At 48.4% G+C, this 21,102-nt stretch overlaps 1 protein-coding gene across 2 annotated transcripts in view; it reads right to left on the reverse strand.

The window, feature by feature from the left end:
• The window catches only part of IGDCC4 (immunoglobulin superfamily DCC subclass member 4), an 87,801-nt gene that overhangs the window by 7,465 nt on the left and 59,234 nt on the right, over nucleotides 1-21,102 (reverse strand). Inside the window, exons 6-18 of one of the 2 annotated variants that reach the window (XM_021552575.2) lie at nucleotides 19,453-19,608; nucleotides 18,513-18,923; nucleotides 17,650-17,814; nucleotides 16,518-16,655; nucleotides 14,918-15,088; nucleotides 14,104-14,337; nucleotides 9,719-9,826; nucleotides 9,262-9,445; nucleotides 8,517-8,644; nucleotides 8,140-8,310; nucleotides 7,497-7,634; nucleotides 6,892-6,997; nucleotides 5,746-5,980 (exon numbers count right to left, since the gene is read on the reverse strand). In XM_021552575.2, the coding sequence (XP_021408250.2) occupies nucleotides 5,746-5,980; nucleotides 6,892-6,997; nucleotides 7,497-7,634; nucleotides 8,140-8,310; nucleotides 8,517-8,644; nucleotides 9,262-9,445; nucleotides 9,719-9,826; nucleotides 14,104-14,337; nucleotides 14,918-15,088; nucleotides 16,518-16,655; nucleotides 17,650-17,814; nucleotides 18,513-18,923; nucleotides 19,453-19,608 (2,345 nt within the window). Of the gene's footprint in view, nucleotides 1-5,745; nucleotides 5,981-6,891; nucleotides 6,998-7,496; nucleotides 7,635-8,139; nucleotides 8,311-8,516; nucleotides 8,645-9,261; nucleotides 9,446-9,718; nucleotides 9,827-14,103; nucleotides 14,338-14,917; nucleotides 15,092-16,517; nucleotides 16,656-17,649; nucleotides 17,815-18,512; nucleotides 18,924-19,452; nucleotides 19,609-21,102 lie in introns of both variants that reach the window. The other variant, XM_021552574.2, reaches the window with a different exon arrangement.

A 21,102-nucleotide genomic window follows, 5' to 3' on the forward strand; every position in this document is an offset into this window, starting at 1 on the left:
GATGCAGAGAAGAAGAGGAGAAAATCCTGACACGACAACAGCGACTTTACACATGCATGCAGAACACTGGTGATGTGAGGATGATGTTGTGTAGGGTGAAGATACCCTGCACATCTATTCAAACCCATGGACCCTTTATTGCTCACTGCCAGCAGAAGCCCAGGTTCCTGCTCTGCATATGTGGCTGCTCCTTAGGCCAAATCTATTCCAACAACTGCCAACGTAGTGTGAGTCCAGCTGAGACAGCGAGGAGATTTCTGACATCAGCCTGACCTTGGGTGAGTCATTTGACCTCTTTGTGCCTCAGCCCATCTGGCTGAAAATTAGGTAGAAATACACCACCAGATGTTGTATGTGAGCCAGGCATTCCTAAGTCAGCTATTTAGTAAGAAGCAAATGCCACCTCGTGCTGCCAGGGCTGGCAGAAGGACACTGCAGCACTCGTGTATGTGCTGAAGGGCAGCCAGAGCTGCTCCCAAGCTCTCTGTCCACCTTCACTCAGGCACCCAAATGGCTCAACACCTTGTGGGAGGCAGAGCCATGTTACATCCCAGCACCACCCCCAAGTCACAAAAGCTTTGCTGCTGCCTCAGGACAAATTTTTAGCAAATAAATAGTGAAAGGCTTCATTGATATGCCAACACCCTGCAGAACAGTGATGTCCAAGCTCAGCACTGTGGCTATCAAACATTTGCTAATTTAGATGTGGATGCTTGAGGCAGTGTCTTTTCCATTTCTCTCTCTGCAATCCTCAACAATATATTCTGAGCCAAAAGCCTTCCCTAATTGCTCTGTTTCTAAGTGGACAATCATTAAACTACGCTTTAATAGCGAGAAATCAACCAAGCGATCACAGAGAGCTCACAATAAGGAATATCTCCACATGCGAGTGCTCAAGGAGCGTGTTCAATTTGCTTCTGCTGCCATCTGAAAAGCTTTCTGCAGCTACATCCCTGACTGATGGCTTCTGTGCCTCTTCCAAGGAACATACGTTACTGAGCAAATAGTGCCTGGAAATTTCAGCGCTGAACCTACACAAATCTGCACACATGCACCAAATGTGTGTCCTGTTAAGAGATGCCTGCATGCATATTTGCCATCAGAGAGATCTGAGCATCATACGCAGACACACACACAGAGCAAACTTGAAAACCTTCTTGCAGGCATCTTGTGAATACCAAAAAACGTGGAAAGAAACAGGCAGCTCTACTGCAATCCCCCATGGACCATCTGTTAGCGGAAATGTCAATCTGCCATGTTTACATAGGTTTTGATGACTCTGGGAACAGCCTGTTCAGCTCTGGCTGAAATTGGCTGCAATGAAGAACAAACTTGTTTTGTACCAGTTTGCAACTTTCAACAAACAGAAAAAACCATCAGCCACACAACATGGCCTGTGTCCCACATGTTGTTCGAGCGCATTATGTTTGAGAAGGGGAAAAAAAAAAAGCAAAAGACAAACCCCTCTTGGGGCTTAGCCTCTGAGGTTGGGCATAGCAATTAACTCTAGGACTGTTTTCATCACAGACCTGAAGAAATCTTGTGTGCCTGAAAGCTTCACTGCTTTTTTAAGCAGCATTTTTTGGTGTAATAAATGATACTATTTCTTTTTACTCAAGGGAAGCTAGTGGGTGGCTGAAGGAAGGAAATATTGTCTTGGTTTTTACAACACAGTAATGAAGGAAAGGAGCAAGGAGTGTCAGCCTAATACTAATATAAAGAGGGAAGAATCTCTTTGTCAGTTCACTGCAAACACGAGAATGAAAACTAATAAAAACATTTTCCAATAAAAGACATTTCCATTACAGCTAAATCCTTATCAAAGCAAACAAGCCTTTTCATTTTAGCCTTTTTATAGAAACTCCAACTGGTAAAAACGTGCCTAGATCGTGTTACCTTCTCAGTGACAAGTCATGATTTCATGCAAATATATGAGCTGAGAATAAACACATAGCAAAAGTTCAACTTGAAACCTTCCCTGTTTTTTCAGGGTGGTTATTTAAAGTAGCTTGAAGTCCTGTGCAAAACCAGGCTGGGGATGTTTCAATGTGCCCAGGTTTTGAGAGTGGTGCAGCAGAGAGAAAGGATTCATTGCTGAACAGCAGCGGGTGGGAGTGGGAAAGCTCCGTGTCACGCAAACACAGCGACATCCCTGCCTGCATCTGGGATGCAACACAACACAGACCTCTGCCAGCAGATAAAGGAGTCTCTGCTTGCTGTCACCAGGAACACAGCTTTCGTCTGAAGCTTCTCAGAAAACACTGGGACTTCTTTTCCATGCAGAAAAATTTCAACATGAAAATGACAAACAACCCGGGTAGATCCAAGTTCCCTGATGTGTTACAGCTTCTGCTCTCCGAGTCACGGGGATGCTTCGTGGGAAGCGCAGTCCTGTGGGAAGGAGGCCCACAGGGAAGGAGAAGGGCAGCAAGCAAGGAAGGCTCCAGCTCACAAGAACAACAACAGCAAACATTTCCAAACCAAAATGCTTGGGTTTGGCTTCATTCAATGAAAAGCTGACGTTTTCCATGGAAAGCAGATGCTTTTTAACATTCTCCTCCACCCTTTAAATTGCTTGGCCCACAAGCAGCAGTGACAGAGATATCTGGAGCAGAGCCATTTTATCATCCTCAGCCCATCTGTCAGAGGAGACAGAGCTGCATCACCACAGCCTGTGCACAACTGTGTCATTTATAACAGGGCTACTGAGGGCATCAGTCCGGGGGGTGCTAGTAAGGGGAAGAGAGTAACAGAGGAAAATCACTTGTCAGTGTATTTAGAAATCCTTGTGTGTGACCACTGGAAACACATAAAGGAAAGAAAATGAACCACTGAATGGCAGGTTGTGAGCATCCAGAGGGGTCACATTATGACACCTTGACTGCAGTATTACCCTGCTGTCCTGGGGTCCAGGAGGTTCCTTTGTGACTCTCCCACCTTCCACTTGCACCAACCTGCACCTCCAGCACTGTCTGTAACAGCTCAAGAAGAATCACAATCCTAAATTTGAAGGAGCTGATGATCTTAACCTGAAAATGACCAAGGGGACATCTCACAACTCTTCCCCACAATTCTTTGCAGGAATCAGCTCAAATCTCAGAGTTTTAAAGACTTCCTGCCCTCAGTCTGTTCTCCAGTCCCCACACCTGTAAAATGACACTCACTCATTTCTGACTCCATATGGCATGGGGACAGTCCCTTCTTTGTGTCTAACATGGAGCATCCAATCTCCACTGGAACCTCAGGCTGCCACAAGCATAAAAACAATAAAGAATAATCCATGGAATGGTAAGTAATGAGTCAGCATGGGAACAGCCTGCAGGGACAGAGCAGCCACTGCAAGTGCCAACCAGCCAACACAAACCAGGTTTCAGGAGAGTAACCTGAGGAGAGAGGGACAAGCAGGCAACTGGAGGTCACAGCTACACAAACCTGCCCTGCAGTGCCTGCAGCCTCAGCCCAAGGGTCTGCCCCAACCAACGTCCTCAGCTCTGTGGTGACATGATATGCTGCTAAACAAAAGGGATTCTTGAGGCATTTCTCACTCCCTCTCTTCAGTGAATAAGACTGTAAGTCATAGTATCCAATCTAGAACACCCTGGGGAGCTTCCCCTTGCCAGGCTGGACAGGAATTTCCTTCCACAATGATTTTCTCTTTCCTGTGCCTCTCTTGCATTCCTTGCCATGGATTTTCACAGCCCCAACTTCACACAGCATGAGAGGAAAAAAAGAGAAGGCAACAAAAGCAGCTGGTCACTGCAGGGTGCAAAGCTTCCACAACACTCTGTTCCAGGCAGGGTCCCTGGGGATTTCCAGCTTTAATGGATGCTGGGGGAAGATATTTGCAGCACACAGGACACCCACACCCACTCCACAGCCTCAGAGGCATTTTGTGTACAAGCAGGGAGATGCACACACTCACAACTGCTCCTGACTTGGTTTACACCCAGTGTAGGCACTAGGCATGTGTGCACCACTCTAGCCATGTACCTGAGACCTGCCCAACTCCCTGACTGCCCAGCCAGGTAACATCTCATCACCATCCATGGGGCCTCTTGGCCACTGCAGCATAAAGGTGTTTCTTGGCCATATTCTTTTCACGCTTGATTATACAAGTCAGAGCAGAGAAAGGAAGTGATGGTGCTCAGGTGGCACTTCCAGCAGGAATGGGGCAGTGCAGGGAGCAGGGTCTCCTGAGTGGGAGCACATCTCCCTCCAGTGCCCGCTCCCAGCAACAACAGCCTGTTGCTCCCGGCCACCACTCGATCTTCACCTGCCGGGTCACCCTCCTGGTCGGCACGGGTGACAACGCTGCTCTCCGGGTGGCTGCTTCCCAGTGACCCCTGCTTCTCTAGCCACATCCATCAAAAAAACAAACCTCTCAGTGAATTTATCTCTCAGTGGCCGCTCCCCATCCAATTATGGAAATTCTACAGCCAGAACAGTCCATCTCCCACAAAGCTCTGGTCTGTGACTGTGACTCTGCTGCTGGGCACTGCCCACTCTGAGGGCCCCCAGCTCTCAGGCTGGGCCTCACGTGGCCACGCCTTGGCACTGCCCTCTCCAGCCCCACTCTGCATGTATTCAAATCTTGGTGTAAGCCCTTGCGGGCAGGATTGCTGCTCTGGAAGAGAGAGCTGGATGTGCTGCCCCCAGAAAGGCCTCACAAAAAAGGAACTTCCCCCCACCCTGACCTGTTCTCAGGGGTAAGTCCCCATCACTGAAAACATTTGTTCCTTATTTAACTGAAAGAGCTGTAGGAAATTCCTCACACTCTTCGGCTTGGGTCCAGACAGGCAGCCACATTCCACCAAAATCCATAGATGTGGCTTGGCTGCAAACAAACAGCCTCTCCTCCAGCTGAGCGCTGGTCTGCCACAGCACGCAGGGATGGCCACGGGCACGGCTTCAGCTCGTGGGGCTAGTAAAGCCAGCAGAAGACTTTGTGTTTCCCAAAGATCACACCTGCACTGCCTCTAGCAGGCTCGTGGTCAGCCAGGTACCTGAACTCACCTTCCCTCCAGTGACACACGAGTGCATCGTTGATGCAAACGTGAAATCCCATGTGCTCACAATGCATTTGTTTTACTGAACCTCCTAATTACTTTACAGGCTCTCCCAGGGCTACAAAGAGAGACATAAACAGATTAACTAAATTAGGCCAATTAAAGGTTCCCTAATGGAATGAAATGTTTCAGGCAAGCTTGAAAGAGGAAATGGGCAGGGAAGAATGAAAGACAATGCAGTGTCAGGCAAACCAAGTAGGGCAGGAAAAGACTACTTCAAAAAACAAGGTTCACCAAACCCTCTTGTTTATCTTCAAGAGTATTCCAGTGAACACACTATTTATGGAGACAGCTCCTTTTAGACAACCCTGGAAGGCACGTGTCTGCTCTAGACATCACACTTCCTCCCACCATCCACATGCCACAGCAACACGAATACCACAGCTTTCTGCAGCACCAAGTTTGGCAGCAGCTTCTCAGACTGAGGGGTCACTGTCCCAGGAGATGAAAATGGGTGATAGATTCACAAGGATCCCAAATGATATCCAACAGCCAAGGCTGAGCCAGTCAAGTTTTACAGAGAGGGGAAATGTGTGTCTGCCCAACACCAGCCTGCAGCCAAGACTTCTGTCACTGCAGAGCCAGGACAGGATCCCACCCTGGCTTCCCAGCAGCCACACACCAAACAAAGGCCCTTGTCAAAGGTGGCAGCCCAGTCACCATGTGCATGGGTCCTTACCTTCCTCTTCCCATGGAAGATGTCCTCAGGGAGGCTCGTGTGGATGAGGCTGTGCACTTCTGCCAGCTCGGTGATGTCCCCCAGGGGCACAGGTGCATCTTCTGGTACTGGAGACATGAGGGACTCGAGCTCATGTGAGTCCAAGGTGGCACTGGGAGAGGCCAACCCTTGCCTGCTCCTGTGGTAGTATGTGTGGTTGCCAGCAGCCTGGGAATCCAGGCCTGGCAGGGCCTCCCTGAGGGAAAACAAGCAAGAGTTGACATCTCAGCTGGTCCTTGTACAAGTGACTAAGCCGAAGTCATGCCCTGCCACTCCTGGGGATATTCTTTATCATCACATCCCACCATAATACCGTTCACTGCAGATGTATCTCTGCACCACCCTGGTTAATGCCAAAGCTCAGACAAATCCTACTGTGCGATGCAAAGCTGTCCCTCTGCCAGCAAACCCCAACAGCAGGAGATACTACAAGTCCCAGCACAAGCAAGAGCTCATCCACTCTGGTCCCCTGGTCCATGGGCAGCTGTGTCACTCCGGTCACCTGTGTTTTACAGGTTAGACATGCAACAGGACAGGAAAGTTTAGTGGCCACATTAGGATGAGACTTCAGAAGGTCTTTGTTGCTAACCCTGAGATCTGCTGTGAGCTCAGAGCTCTTCTGAACAACTGAGCTGTTTTCTGCTCATGGTCTTTTTCAAATGCTTGTGGCTGATCTAGATCCCTGGGACAGCAGAGGGCTTTGGGCTCTATCCAATCCTCCTTAAACTCACTACAAAGTCTTTCGTCATTTTCCCATGGAAGTTAACAAACCATTTCCAAACATCCTTAGAGCTGTTCAACCTCAGAAGCAAAATACTACCCAAATTAACACACACAGGTAATAAATCGGTTCTTCCATTTTCTTGGGGATTTCTCTTTCTCTGAAAAAACCTCTACTAGTCTAAGAATGCAAATTGAAGAGAAACTACTGAAAAAATAAATCAGTGAAAAGATTATACTAAATATACTCCTTATCCATCCACAGGTCCAAGCTGTGCACTAACTGGCCCCTACACCACATCCCAAGCAGCCCAGCTGAAAAGGGGATGCAGCTCAGTGTTTTTGTCTCCTTCTACAGCAGCCCCCTTTACCTGAGGTATCACCCACCTGTGCTTGCTGTTGCGGAAGCTGGCACACATGCAGAAGAGAATGCAGAGCAGCCCCAGGCACACCCCCACGATGATCCCTGTGACAGAGTGGATATCCAGGACATCTACGAAGGGAAGGAATGACAGCCACATCATTTCAGCTGCTAGCAGGAAGAGGGTACAAAGTGTCTCATGTTCAGAGAAGCACCAGCTGTACTAAACCAAACAGGTTTAAAAGGCCCTTCTTACCCAACTGTTCTGTGGTTCTCATTCTATGCACATAAACCAATAAAATTCTTTGGCAGTGACAATTCAGAGCAACTTAAAGCAAACTGGCATCTATGCCTATTCATTAATGTCATGCTACAGCAAGATGAAGGTTGCATGTACCCTTCCAGAGGAACCAGGATGGGGAAGAGATGAAGTTTAGCTGTGGGATGGGTTCTGGAGCTGCACATCTGAGGGCTCTGCTGTGATCCTCGGCACTGCCCTGCAGGGAATCCTATCTCACATCCTACACAGCAACACCAGGCAATTGCTTGGCAAACAGAAATGTCACTGCTGACAAATCAGTCTCCAGCCATGCAATTCCCTTCCTGCCCTGGGGTAAGGAGGAATTCATACCAGACAGCTTCTCCCGGAGGGTGTGCACATCCTTAACGTTGGAATAGGGACCAGATCCCACCACTGTTTTTGCTCCCATCTTGAAGAAGTATCTGGTATCACTTTCCAGGCCATGCACTTCAGTGCTGAAGATGTTTCCTGACCAAAAGCAAATCAAAAGATATTTAAAACGTTCTGTTTCAAGAGTACTCAGAGGCTACAGAAAAGCAGCTGTGGAATTTCTGGACCCTCAGAATTGAGGGATTTTGTGACCTTTTTGTACATTTCATACACTTCTTCAGTAATAATGAACTTCCTGCTTACAGATCCAAAAATACAGACTACTCATGATGCCGCTGACACACATTTTTCTAGGAATTGCTGGCTGCCAGGCTACATCTGTAGATTATTTCCTGGATGATAATGGCTATTTCAGCCCCAGACACACATGATTTCATGTCTCTCAGTAGCCATGTCCCTGGACTCTCTGCTATGACCAGGTACAGCATATGCTTCAAGAAAATTACCAGGATGAGCTCTTGAATATTTATCTGTATGCAAAGTGAGGCAGAAATCAAGGCAGCAGGACTGAGCAACCAGGCTCCAGAGAGAGGAAGGGAGGCAGGAGGACTGTGGGGTATTGCAGTACCTGGAGGAGGCTCACCTTCTCGTGTCAGCAAGGTCCACATGTCATCTGGCTGTGTGTTGTTGGCATTGTACAGGATGAGATACTCCACAATGATGCCATTGGGCTCCACAGGTGGGCACCAGTGCACCTGGACAGCGTAGGGGTTGAGAGGGTGCAGCCGCAGGTCAGATGGAGGAGTGGAGGGCCCTGGCAGAGACAAATAAAGAGCCAGCATGAGCAGCAGGAAGAGGAGTAGAGCTTTCATGCCCAGAGGGCCTCCCAGCATGGACTTAAGGCTGTCAGAGCTTTGAAGGGGTCTGAGATCACATCTCTCAGGGACACATTAGGAAGGATCTGATAGAGACTCAAGGAAAGCCAGGAGAAATGAGGATTTGGTTCCCACAAACACTCACGGTCGGGCAGGGTGAAGCGCTCCACCACGCTGCCAAAGGGCCCATCGATGCCAACACCGTTGGACTGCACAGCAAACTCATACCTGGTGTAGGGCTTCAGCCCACTAATGAGAATGTCTTCATCTGAGCTGGAGAGAGAGCACACAGCACAAGGCCGTGAACACCTGAGGGTTCTCCCAAGTCACCTTCACACCTCACCAGGAATACTCTAAGAGATTATCCTAACTCTGACAGTATTTGATTTTCCATCTCTTGCAGCCATGTGAATGCAAGAACACTCAGCTCCCATGGACAGAGCAAAACAGTTCCCAGTCTCCAGGACCATTTCTGATGTACTTGCAGGGAAAAGTGGAAGCAGCCTGGTTAGAGGCTAAAAATGGGCATAAGTATACAGATGTAAAATACATCCCCAAATGATAAAACTCTTAAACTCTAGCAATTTATAGACCAAAATTGTGAGTATCATCTCACAAATCATGAATGCATAATTGCAACCAGCCATGTTGTTAACAAGTCTGTAAGGTCAGCAAAAAAAATGCAGAGACCAGTTAATGATTCCTTAGTGTTCAAGACAAGTCCCACAGCCACATCTCAGCAGTCCTAAACATTATCTGTGACCATGGCAGATATTCCCAGCATATGGAACACCCAGGATTTTGCTAAATTCTGGAAATTCCACACAACTTCCTCCTGCCCTGTGTTCATTCCTGACATGAACAACACATGGCAGATGAACTCTCTGTACCTGGTGTAGTACGTCACAAGAGAGGCGTTTTTCAGGCCCCAGGGGCTGAAGCGCACGGTGTAGTTGACAATTTTGACTGTTGTGAAGTCAGGCTTCTTCCAGCGGAGCCAGATGGAAGTTGAGCTGTTGGACTCTGCATAGACTTGGACTGGAGGCAGTGGAGGCCCCTTCTGCACAGGGGGATCTATGGTGCAGCACAAAAAGAGATGTGGAGGTGTACATGACAGTAATGCCACTCACACCCAGTGGAAGAACAACCCTAATGAGAAGGGGGTATTTTCCTCCTTTCTCTCCATCCCAATGCCTCCAATGCATTTTGCAATGTCAAAGAAAGTTCCTTTATGTTATGACCTTCCCTATTTTGGTATTGTCCTTTTTGAAGTCCATCCTCTGTAATCCCTCCTCTGAAGCCACGTGCCAAGCAGAAGAGATACAACAACTGAAGGGCATTCCTCACCTACTGCTGTCACAGGTGCCTTTTCTGTTTTGCCCTTCCAAACCGCTGCGTACCCATCTTCGTGCTTATTGAATGCCACCAGCTTCACCTCGTACAGTTTCCCAGGAGCTGGAAAAATCAATCAGGGTTTGCCTTTGGTTATTTTTGTCACCAACCCTCCCTAGTAAGACACATTTTCTTTGATCCTGCCAGCTTTTCTCACCATCCAAGAAAGTAGGTTGAACATAATAAATATGTTTTTGTTACCTTATACCTAAGTAAATATCACCTAATACCTAAATTACAGCAGGGAGTCCCCCTTCCACTTACAGGCTTCCCACACACAAACACTGTCTCACAGCTGGTGTATGTTATCAGCACAGCTGCTTTTTGGTTCTCCCCTTGCTTTTGACAGAAATTATCAGCAGGAAGTGGACTTGCCCCAGCCCTCAAGGGCTGACCAGTGTGCTGGCCTGTAGCAATCTACTCAGGATCTATAGATCTTCCTCTCTTACAAGCAACTAAAGAAACCTACACAGGCTGACTCCTCTCTCCACCATGGGAGTGACTGCACTGCACTGTTTATTCCTGAGGAGTGAGGACATTCTCTTCTCCCCCAAAATGCACCTCCTGTTCCTGAAGTATTTTCTGATTTATTCACTACTGTGAGGATCTTCCTTCCAGCAAGTCCTCAAATGCCCTGTTAAGTCACTGGCAGCCTTTGTTGCATGGTGTCTATTTTGCCCTCACAGTAGAGGTTTCCAATTTGCAATTAGAAAAGCAACAATGCACAGAAAACCCACACCAAAAACCTGAGGGTCCTCATTGCATGCTCTTCCCATCAGAGAACCTCACACTCTGAGGAATCTCAAACTGAGCTGCAGGACAGGGTATTCTGTCTCCAAGCAGTGCTGCCCTGGTCTAAAAACCACTTCCCTCTTCCCTTCATCAGCTTCTTCATTTCTAATGGAGATATTTAATCGAAGAAACAACCTGGGAGATAAAAAGTTCTCAAAGAAGACATTCCCTGCAGCAGCCAGCCCCTTCAGGAGCTCAGCCAGAGAAGTCAACACTGCCTTTTGTTGCCTTGGCTGCAGTACATTGAGAAGTTTGTTAATTTGGGACATGCCTCTTCATTCCCTGCCCTCACAGATCACTGCTCACTTTGCCAGACAATGTAAGCAGAATGAAACCTTTCTTATTGATGCCAATTTTATTATTACTGCCCTGATTACATTCCCAAAGGCTGATGGTACCAATTACCAAAGGCTTTCTCTGCTCCACAACACATGCTCGCGCTCAGAATATAAAAACAGTTCAGCCACATTTTTCTCCCCCAAAGAATCCCAAAAGCAAACAGAGTTTTGTCTGCCTCCAAGACAGCCTGATCTGCATTTCCACACTCTCCAGCCACAGAAAAATGTTTTAAACACACACAAGGGGGATAAGGCCAAAGAGCACTCAACCTCCAAAGGGCTGGGACCACAGGCTCAGTGGAACAAAGAACCCCCAGCCCATTTCTTGCCAGCACCACACTCTCCTTCTGGCTGAGCCTTGGGCTGGGCTTCACTGGGACATGAGCACATCATGGACGGTGCAATCCAAAACGATGAGGAAAAGCTCACAGATGTGAGGCAGCTGTGGGCAGCTCCTGTTGGAGGATGGAGTGAAGAAAAGGACAAGTCCTCTGTCTCCATCCCTGGGCAGGATCAATACAGCAGCTGCTTACACGTGACGCCAGGGGAGCTCGACTGCAAGATCAAGTACCTTACATCCTGAAAATAGGGGTATTTTGGATTTCTCAGTTAGAGGATTGGCTTCAATTTTTATACACAGGCCCAGATGTTCAAGCTCTTAGAACAGGCAGACATAAAACTCTATCAAGCTGTCAAGAAGCTGGTAGACAGCATGAAAACAGATGTATTTCACTGCATTCCATCATACATTAAATATAAGCAGAATAATCTAGTCCAGATCATTTTAAATCACTAATCTGGATGTCTGCGTAATATATCCAATATGCTAAATATGTTGCCTCACTTAGCATTTCAAGGTGCTCATATTGGCCAAGTGCCAGAAGCCATACTTTCCTTTAAGTGGGAAAACACCCTGATTTCCAGAGAGCAACTTTCAAAGGAATGCAATCTTCCTTCTTGGGAATGGGGAAGACAGGCTCACATCCCTGCCATTTATTTTTCACATAAATTATGGCCCTGGTAGTTGCACCTCAGTACAGGGAGTAAGTGCTAGAACATTAATGGAAGTCACTAAGAACTTCTCAGAGGAAACCCCTCCTGGTGACTCAGGAAAACTTCCTTCTGATTTTGTGGACTGATGAAATTGCTGGATTTCCTGTGTGCTCTTGACCAGCTGCCCATCTCTGACACAGGACTTCAGCACACACCTCTCAGACAAGACACATGGTACCATTAGTGATACCATTCTAAGGAGACATGGTTTGCTCCAGAGATTAGCACGAGATGGGAGAAGTCTTCGCTTTCAAGCCACACCTCAAACCAAGGCAAGGAGCAGAGCGCTGGCTTCAGTGACACTACAGAACTGTGGAGCCAAGGGACATGTAGTGACCACGCTGGACCTTGTCTGCACTGACATGAAACACACCACATCTGAGCTCAGCCTGGTATGCCCAGTGCCCAACCTGGGATTTCCTGACACCACTTCAAACACCAGAACACTTCCTAGAGCCGTGGTCGGTGCCTCAAGCCAATCAGTATCTAAAAGACAATTGGACAGAATTTGCTTTCATTTTTTATCAACACTGAGGTACCCAGGCAGTTGGACTCAATGACTCTTGAAGATAATCCCAAGAGATAGTGTTGTATTTGCTTTTATAGAGGGCTCTTAGGAGAGGTTTCCAGTGCTGTGCTTTCCAGTCAGACAACCCTGATCTGGGGAATCCCCCCAGCTAATTCCCCATCAGCCCAGATCACATCAGGGCAGCCAGCCCTTCCTGAGACCACTACCTGCTCTGTCTACAAGCTGCAGCCCTAGGTACTGGTACAGGGCAGTTCTGTGCCACAAAACTAAACCCTTCTAAATCCCAACCACTCCTCCTTGTTTCATGTGCAGAGCCCCTCCCTTCCTCAGCACAGCCAGATTCCTGACCCTTCCTTTACTGTGCGTGTGCAGGAGCACATCATTCAACAGCACAAGGGGAGCAGAGGGAACGTCCTGGGCTGGGAGAAACCCGAGCCTGCGCTCCCGACACAGGGATAGCCAATACACAGCCGCCAGATCATACGGAAACCATCAGGGCTTGACAGATGCCCAAATTCAAGGAAGTAATTACAGAAGAACAAGCAGCCTTCTCAGCATCATCGTGCCAGAGCATTTGGAACCAATTCAGCCCACTCCCAGCCCCTGCACCAACTGACTTGCCAGTGGTTGGAGCAGCACGTGATGATGTTCACATGTGGTTTCCTCTGCACAATAATTACAGACCTATATTCTTCAGAGAAACTCATCACTGTTACCACTCTCAATGGCAAGATGGCTGTGACAGAGCTGGAAACTCCACTTAGAGATGGCACAAACAGTCCTTCCAGGTGCTGCAGCCTGACCTTTACACTGTGCATAATATATATGCTACAAGTGTACGATGAACCAGCACAACAGACATGCACCCTACAGTCTCCACTCACTGGGCAGTAACAGGGTGAAGCATAAAGTGGGGGATGGAAGAACTCTAGGAAGCAGAAAGCCTCTTTCAAGGGTGCATCTGCCACGACTCTCTCCTCTCTCCATCTGTATCAATAAGCAAATCAATTAATTAATACAAACAGATGTTAGGAACACAACCCCTTGTGGGAAATGCCAAGCACAGTGAGCCAGGCAGGCAGGTCTCACTGCTGCTCAGATCTTCTCCAGTCATGGACACTCACTCTTCCATCCCTCTTCCCTTAGTGGGAGGTGGAGGAGAATACTGGGCTAAAATTAGTATGCTGTGAATTATCCCATCTCTGCATTTTAATACAGAGAGATTTCAAACAGCATGCAATTATGGAGCTCCTTAGAAACAGACAGGGAAGGAGAGATAATTGTCCTGACTGGAGATTTCAATCTTGGCACTCTTTATAGTGACACAATAAAAACACTAATTAATTAAGAACCACTTATTAGCATATACAAAGTATATTGGTATCTTGGTTAAAATCCCTGCTAAATTGGCAGCAGAAATTTCTGTGCTTTAAACTCTGCTCAATACAAGCCTCAAGAGCCCCAGTCCAGAAAAGATTTTGGATGATCTTAAAACACCTCAGATGGTCCCAGCCCTATGTATCTCCAGTCATGCAAACAACTCTTGGGAGCATCCTGGGATGCTACAAAGTGCAAGAGACAGGCCCTGGGTTTCCACACCAAGTGGTAGGAAGATGAAGCCAGCTAACCTAGTCGAGTCAGCTCATACTGCTTCACTTTCTTCTTTAGTTTTATGGGTCCTACATCCCAGCTCTCATCTTCAGCACCATCCAAAGGGCTCTCATCACTGGACTCCTCTGGGCCCACCTCTCTGTAGTAGAGCTTGTAGCCAGATATCTGGGCATGGTTTGCTGGGGGCTGCCATGTTATCAGGAGAGACTCCATCTTCGCTCGGACTTTTAATTCTGTTGGGGCAAATGGAACTGGAAAAAGAAGACAAGAGAAAAAGATTGAGCCACATGTCTCCATTTCCCTGGTCTACTGAATCCTCCTGGTCCTCAGTAGTCAGGGAAGAGTGTGAGGAAAAGGCTGTCCTGAGTGGGATGTCTCTACTCCCTAATAGTGGAGAGTGGGACAGTCACACTCTACCACTGACTTTCCCAGCTGGGTGATATAGGAAACAATGATGTCACAAAGCCACTGTGCAGGTTTCTCAGTGTGTTCTGAGATATCACCATCTTTAACCACTGCTGGGGTCTGGCATGGGCTTGGCTCTGTTTGGCAAGATTGTCTATTCGCTCCCAAATGTCATAACACTGGGATCAGGAGTTCTGTTTGTTTTCTTTTTTTTTTTAAGAACTTTCACAGCTGCACATAGAGGGTGCAAAGTCCCGCTGCCCAGGCAAGCAGTGAGATGTAGAGGGGCTGCTGAGCAGCAAAGGTGAGCACTTTGGTCTGACCAAAACCAATGGCTGTAATTCCCAAAGGAAAGCAAATATCTCTGAAAATCCCTAAAGCTCCCCACACCCTATCCCAAACCCCAGGTACTCCCCAGTCTCCTACCATGTGTCTGGTTGTCTCTGTCAGGAGTCCGATGCTGGGTCCACTCGGAAGGGGCCCCATATCCCACACTGGTGCTGGCTGCGATCCGAACTTTGTACACTTTGTTGGGATGGAGTGAGTACAGGGTGATCTGGGTCTCATTTCCACCCACTTCGATGGAGGTGACCTGATCTGCTGGAACCAAGGGGACACCACTGAAAACAGGGATTTCCCAGCCAAAGGGAAGTACAGCTGAGCAGCCACAAGCCTTGTTACCCCCTCGTGGTCTGCACACCCTGGGCTGGCTTGGCTGTGCTCAGAGCAGTTTTATGCCACCAGAAAAAAACTGTAAGGTTGGGCAGAGCTGATATTCTGACTGACAACTCCCTTCATTACATTCTGAATTGCAAGCTGCCTTTAGCACCACAGAGCCTGCCCAGAGGGAGCTGTCAGAAACCTTGCTCTGATGATGTGATGGTGGAACATGAACACAGCTAATGGGAGCTGATGGTATGTTCCAATGTTTCTCACTGCTGTATTTAAACCCTCACCTTAATGTGAACCAGAACTGTCCAGCAGCCCTGCTTGCTGCAAAATTCACACCCTCATCCACGCCAGACAGAGGTTTTACTGCTCCCTCTTCAGCCCACCCAAGCTCATAAGGGAGGTAACAGGAAATTTAAACTGAGAATAGCCTGGGATTTTCACCATATCAGCTAACTGGTTTTGCTGAAGATTCATGTTTAGAGTACACAAAGGTCTTGGTTTTAACTTCCCTTGGCGTTAACTCAGCCAGGAGCACTGTCCCTGCTATGTAACAGCATACTGCTGAGTGTGATCCCTGGACTACAAGTGTTTCCAAGGTTTTATGGTGCCACTGAGCCATGTGCAGGCTCAAGGCAAAAGAACCAGAGCCAGGAATCACAGCACAGACTACTGAGCCAATTCAAAGACATGGGAACATGTCCAGCACCTCATCACACTCACCATCCTTCTCTCAGGAAGAATCATGACCCTGGTAAGTGAGAAGCTGCAGAGATTTGACAGTTTTAAGAGCAAATACCCAGAAGGATTTGCAAAGCAAGCACACATGGAATTGGAACAGCCACATCCAGCAAACATAAATGTTACCATCCCTGCTGAACCCTGCTTAGTGTGCCTGACAATGTAAATAAAATCAGATAAAACTCGGTAATAGAGCAACACAACCTGGACAGGGTATTTAGGGTTTTTTCCTACAAGGATCACTTTGATTGAACTCCATTTTAAGGAAATTGAAAGCATTTACTCCTCTTCCCCAAGCAGCATAAAGCTCTTTCCCCAAAACACAGTGCAGACAGCAGTGAAGGGCTACTCATGCAGACACTTCTGGGACAGCACAAACATGGGTCAGGCCATTCTCCTGGGGACACAGCTCCTCCACAATCACACAGAAAGGCACCTCGAGGTGGTGTGAAGTAGCACTGCCATAACCACCAGACAGAGCCAGGCTATGTAAGGGTTCTCCTCCCTTGGGTAAAACGGGTCCCTATTTTCAGCTTTGCACCACCTGCCCTTCACATCACAGACTGTTAACATCACTGGAGCAGTCAACACAACCCCCAAATGGTGTTTCCCTCACCTTCCTTGAGGGTGCAGTAGTCGATCTTGTACTTGGTTATCTTGCCATTACTCAGCTCAGGAGGAGGAGGCAGCCACGTCACACGGATGTCACCAGGAGTCATGCTCGACAGGGACAGCTGAGGGGCTGCACTGGGAACTGGGTAAACAACCAAGAGAAGTCAGCAAAGACCAGAGCAACACCTCAACACATCTCTGCCAGCTCTCTGAGCTGGTTGGAGGCCACTGCCTTGTCTCTACCACAGCCACTGGTGATTTGGTGTCTGTCCTGCAGGAACCAACACACCACAGTCCTTTGGGGGTGTCTGGGAGGGGAGATGCTTGGCTGCTCCACTTCCAGGCTGACCAGAGCCTGCTGGCCCCAGCCACACTGCTCCCAGGGACCCGGGTCCAGGGCAAACTGGGCAGGGTGGCATACACCAACTCTCAGCTTGTGCTGTACTGTAGAGCATGAAGGAGACACAAAACCAAATGGCTCACAGATCCAAACTGCAGCCTGGGAATCCTCATTCCCTTGAGAACCACAGCTCTGGGCTGCAGGCAGCTTTCATGCTTTCAGCTCAGCCTTTCAGGCTTCAGACACACATGGGACCACGCAGGTCACCATGTCAGGAGTATTAAAAGCACATAATGCACATGAGGTCTGCCAAAACTATCTCTGCTTGCCTCTGTCCTGCAGCCTGTTGAAAGCTGTGCATGGCCTCCCGTTGGGCAGCTGTGCTTCTGGCACTCTGCCTTTACTGCTCACAAAATGCTATGTGATAAATGGTAAAATCAACACAAACTACTGGCTCTTAAGGGGTCTGACCTCAAGGCTCCTCCCACCCCTACAAATTGCAATAGATATTTCTTCTGAGCTGAAATCCAGTTTGGCCCAGAATGAAGCTTAGAGCAATATCACATGGGTTAGGTGAAAGCCCTTAGGAGCTGCCTGCAATTCCCAAAGGATTCTCATGGGCCTCACCATCAGCCAGGGTACTTTCATACCCTTCATCACCCAAGCTGATGAGGAGACTAGGGTGCAGGTTTAGGTTTCCAGGAGCTGCTACCACTCTCTGTAGCACATTCAGTGCTCACCATGAACCAGATCAAGAACATTTCCTAGGCACCAGTACCCATCTAATTCAACGCACCATCCTCCAGGGTCTGGACGACGATGGAAGAGGATGTCCGGCTGGCTCCGAGCTGGGAATATGCAACCACATAGAAGACATAGTTGGTGTTTGGTTCCAGATCCTTGACTTGCAGCTCAGTTGTGTCGTTATTGACAGCAAACTGGTATTCCACATTATCTGTTCCTAGAGCCAAGGAAACACTGATCAGCAGGTCAGTGAACTGCCAAGATACTCCTGAAAAAATCACTTAATTCACAAGGTCGACAGACTAAATCCACTTCAAAAATCACTGTATCTTTTCCAGTTTCCCCAGCACCTGCACAGCCTCATCTCTTATGTGAGTTTTTTGGGCAGAAATTCCAATGCCTCAACATTAATGTCTCCATTTAGACTCAAACTCCTTAATCCAAGCTGAAGCAGCTGCAGTTACCAGTTTAATTTTCAGAAGAGCTCTGGCAACAGTTCAGCAGGAGCATTGGCTTGCTGGCTGTTTGGGAAGACAGACCCCAAGACAGCCAGTGCCGCACTTCAGATTCTGGGTGTGGATAATCTAGTGATTGCCCAACACAATGCAGCTAGTTGATATCACTGTTAGCAGTCACACTCTTTGCATACAAAATCATTATGTATAAAATCAGCAGTGCCTGGTGCCATAGAATCCAGACAACTCAGCTGTGTGGACATGCTACTGCCAATCAAGAAGTTAGAATATGTTGGCTAATGTACAGGCACTGTCGCCGTCTGATACTGACTCCAGGAGAAAATTCCTTTACCTGAAAGGAAAAGGGAATTGCCTGATACTTGTGACTAGCTGGGGAAGAAGGTCAGCCTGTGCCTTGTAGCTTTGACAGAGCTGTGCTGCCTAGGGAGGTGACACCTACCCACAGCCCGCTGGTAGTGCAAGGAGAAGCCGATGATCTGCTCGCTGTTGTGCTCCGGCCGCTCCCAGGACACGAGGACGGTGGTGCTGGAGAGGGACACGGCTGAGACCTTCTTGGGAGCGCTGGGCAAACCCTCCCGCACGATCACCGAGAGCTTGGCAGTGGCACAGGCCATGCCCAGGCTGTTCTCAGCCACACACTGGTAGTAGCCAGCATCCTCCAGGCCGATCTGGTTGATGACGAGGGTGCCGCTGCTCTGCACCTTCACGCGCCCGTTGGAGAGAATGGGCTCCCCGTTCTTCAGCCAGTGGATGGTGGGGACTGGCTCTCCCTCTGCCTTGCACACAAACCTGGCTGTGCTGGCTCGGGTGCGGGAGATGGTTTCAGGGGCCTGGGAGATGCTGGGAGTAGCTGGGAGGAGAGAGAAAAAATTAATGCAGGAAGGAGGAGGAAAAGATAGCAAAGCAAATCCCTTCTCCTCCCAACTCGGTGCTATGTTTTATTCAGTAGCAGCTTTGCTTACAAGATGGGATTTGCCAGGCAGACTCTAGAGGCTTAATTTAGACTGTGTCCAAAAGGAAAAATAAATTCTGTATCAATCATGTGCTGCATTCCCTGATCCTAGGCTGCTCTCCCTGCTGGCTTCCAGGATACTGAAAGTTAATTGCTGATAGAGATTTCCAACGGGGAGCCCTGGAGAACAAGAATAAGGCATAAAACGGTTCAGTAAATACCAGGAACTAAACCCCAAATTAAAGAGGAGACACTCCCACTGAGAGCAATCCCAGCTCAAGCTTCCTGGCTCTAACCTGGTTCCCATTTTACCCAGCACAGGCCACAAAGGCCACAAACCCTTGGGGATCTCCTGGATTTTGATTCATGCAACCCACAGCAAGCAGGTCAGCATTTGTACCTGAGAATTTGCCTGCTCTCTACTCACCGAGGATGCGGAGCTCAGCTGCGGCGGTAACGAACTGCCGGGTTTGGGGTTTGTTGGCTCGGCAGACGTACACCCCGGAGTGATGGGGCTGGCTGGAAGGAATGAGGAGATTTGTCCGGCCCAGCACAATCACATCTGTGGAAATGGACTTTCCATCTGCAGGAAGAAATGTGCACAAACATGGGAAGGAGCTCTAGGCTGCCCTTTATGAGGGCTTGTAAGCAATGCCAGGATCACAGCTGGGGAGTGGAGAGACCCCCAAACCACAGCACAGACAAGATTCCTGCCGGGACACTCCTCAGTGCTTGGCAGCCAGCTCAAGTCAACATTGCCTCAAGGTTTAGTTTAGCCTGTAATAATCCAAAAAGTTCTGATTTGGATCAAAACAGTCTCTGATGCCTAGGGTGTGCCTGCAATGAGAGCCCTAGAAATAGCCCATTCAAGGGAAAGCTGTGCTAACACACGGTTTGGAAAAGCTGCTGGATGTGCCTGCTGACCCCTATCGTGAGCACAGGCACTCATTCATGCAATGTCAGCAAGACTATTGAATCACTGACAGCTCAGGGGCTTCTCCTCCTCCTCTGTGTCCTGGATGTGAACCCAAATTTACTGAGATTCCTGATCCATTCCTTGTTCACAGCTTGGCTGTGAGGTGTCAAAAAGACACCTGGTGCTCCCTGGGACTCTGGTGTTTATGTCAGACATGGGCCATGAGTTGCGTTCTCCTCATTCTCCAGGCTGGGTGCTCAGGACTGCTGAGTAGGGAAGGAGGAAAGGGCAGCTCCGTATCACCGGCCAGAAGCTAAGATGTCCTTCTACAACTTCAAGTAGCCCTGGGTTCCTCAGCATCACAGACAGGGCAGAGGCTGGTGCTGGGCACTTCATATTCTCAGCATCACTCTGAGGTGAGTAACTCAGGGATATGGCATTGGTACCTCTGAGAGTGTGTGGGAGACAAAGCCAAGAGCTGGGGACAAGCTGAGGAAAGGCTTGGATGGGAGGTCTGGCACAAGCCTACACCCTGGGAGAACCAGCCAGTTTGTGCAGTACCTGTGCACCACCAGACCTTGTCCCTCTCCACCTGCTGAAGTACCTCTTCAGCACTGCCTACCTTTATCTGTCCAGCTTCAGCTGAGCCTGGAGCTCACACAGAACAAACTCCCCATCTCCCCTGTGAATAGCTGCACTGACTTAGCGCTACCAGGGAATGTGGCTGAGAGCAGATCCTCTGTCCCCTCCCTGCATTTTGGGGGTCTTCAGATGGCCTCACAGTTCAGTGGCTGCACACTCAGAGCACACAGTCTGCACATCCCGTTTGCACTGGAGCGGTTGGTTGGAAAACTGACTCCAGATGGTAGCAATTAGCTGACACCACCAAGGCTGGCAAGAGCCAAACTGGAAACCTGGAGGTATATCCTTGGTATTCCCCACATGACTTATGGTCCAGTAACTCAGCCTGCTCCTTAATGAAGGCTTGGAAATAAACTTGTGTAACTCAGAATGACCTGTACTGTTACTCCATCTTTTTAAATTGAAGAGTCCACACAAGGAAGGAGAATGGGACCAAGAAAGCACTTGAAAATAGAGCATGGAAAGAACTGGTTCACCAATTCTTGCCCCTCCACTCTTGTCTTCCTTCCTTACGAAAAA

The sequence above is a fragment of the Lonchura striata genome, chromosome 11 (genome assembly GCF_046129695.1).
Source record: "Lonchura striata isolate bLonStr1 chromosome 11, bLonStr1.mat, whole genome shotgun sequence".
Lineage (NCBI taxonomy): Eukaryota > Metazoa > Chordata > Aves > Passeriformes > Estrildidae > Lonchura > Lonchura striata.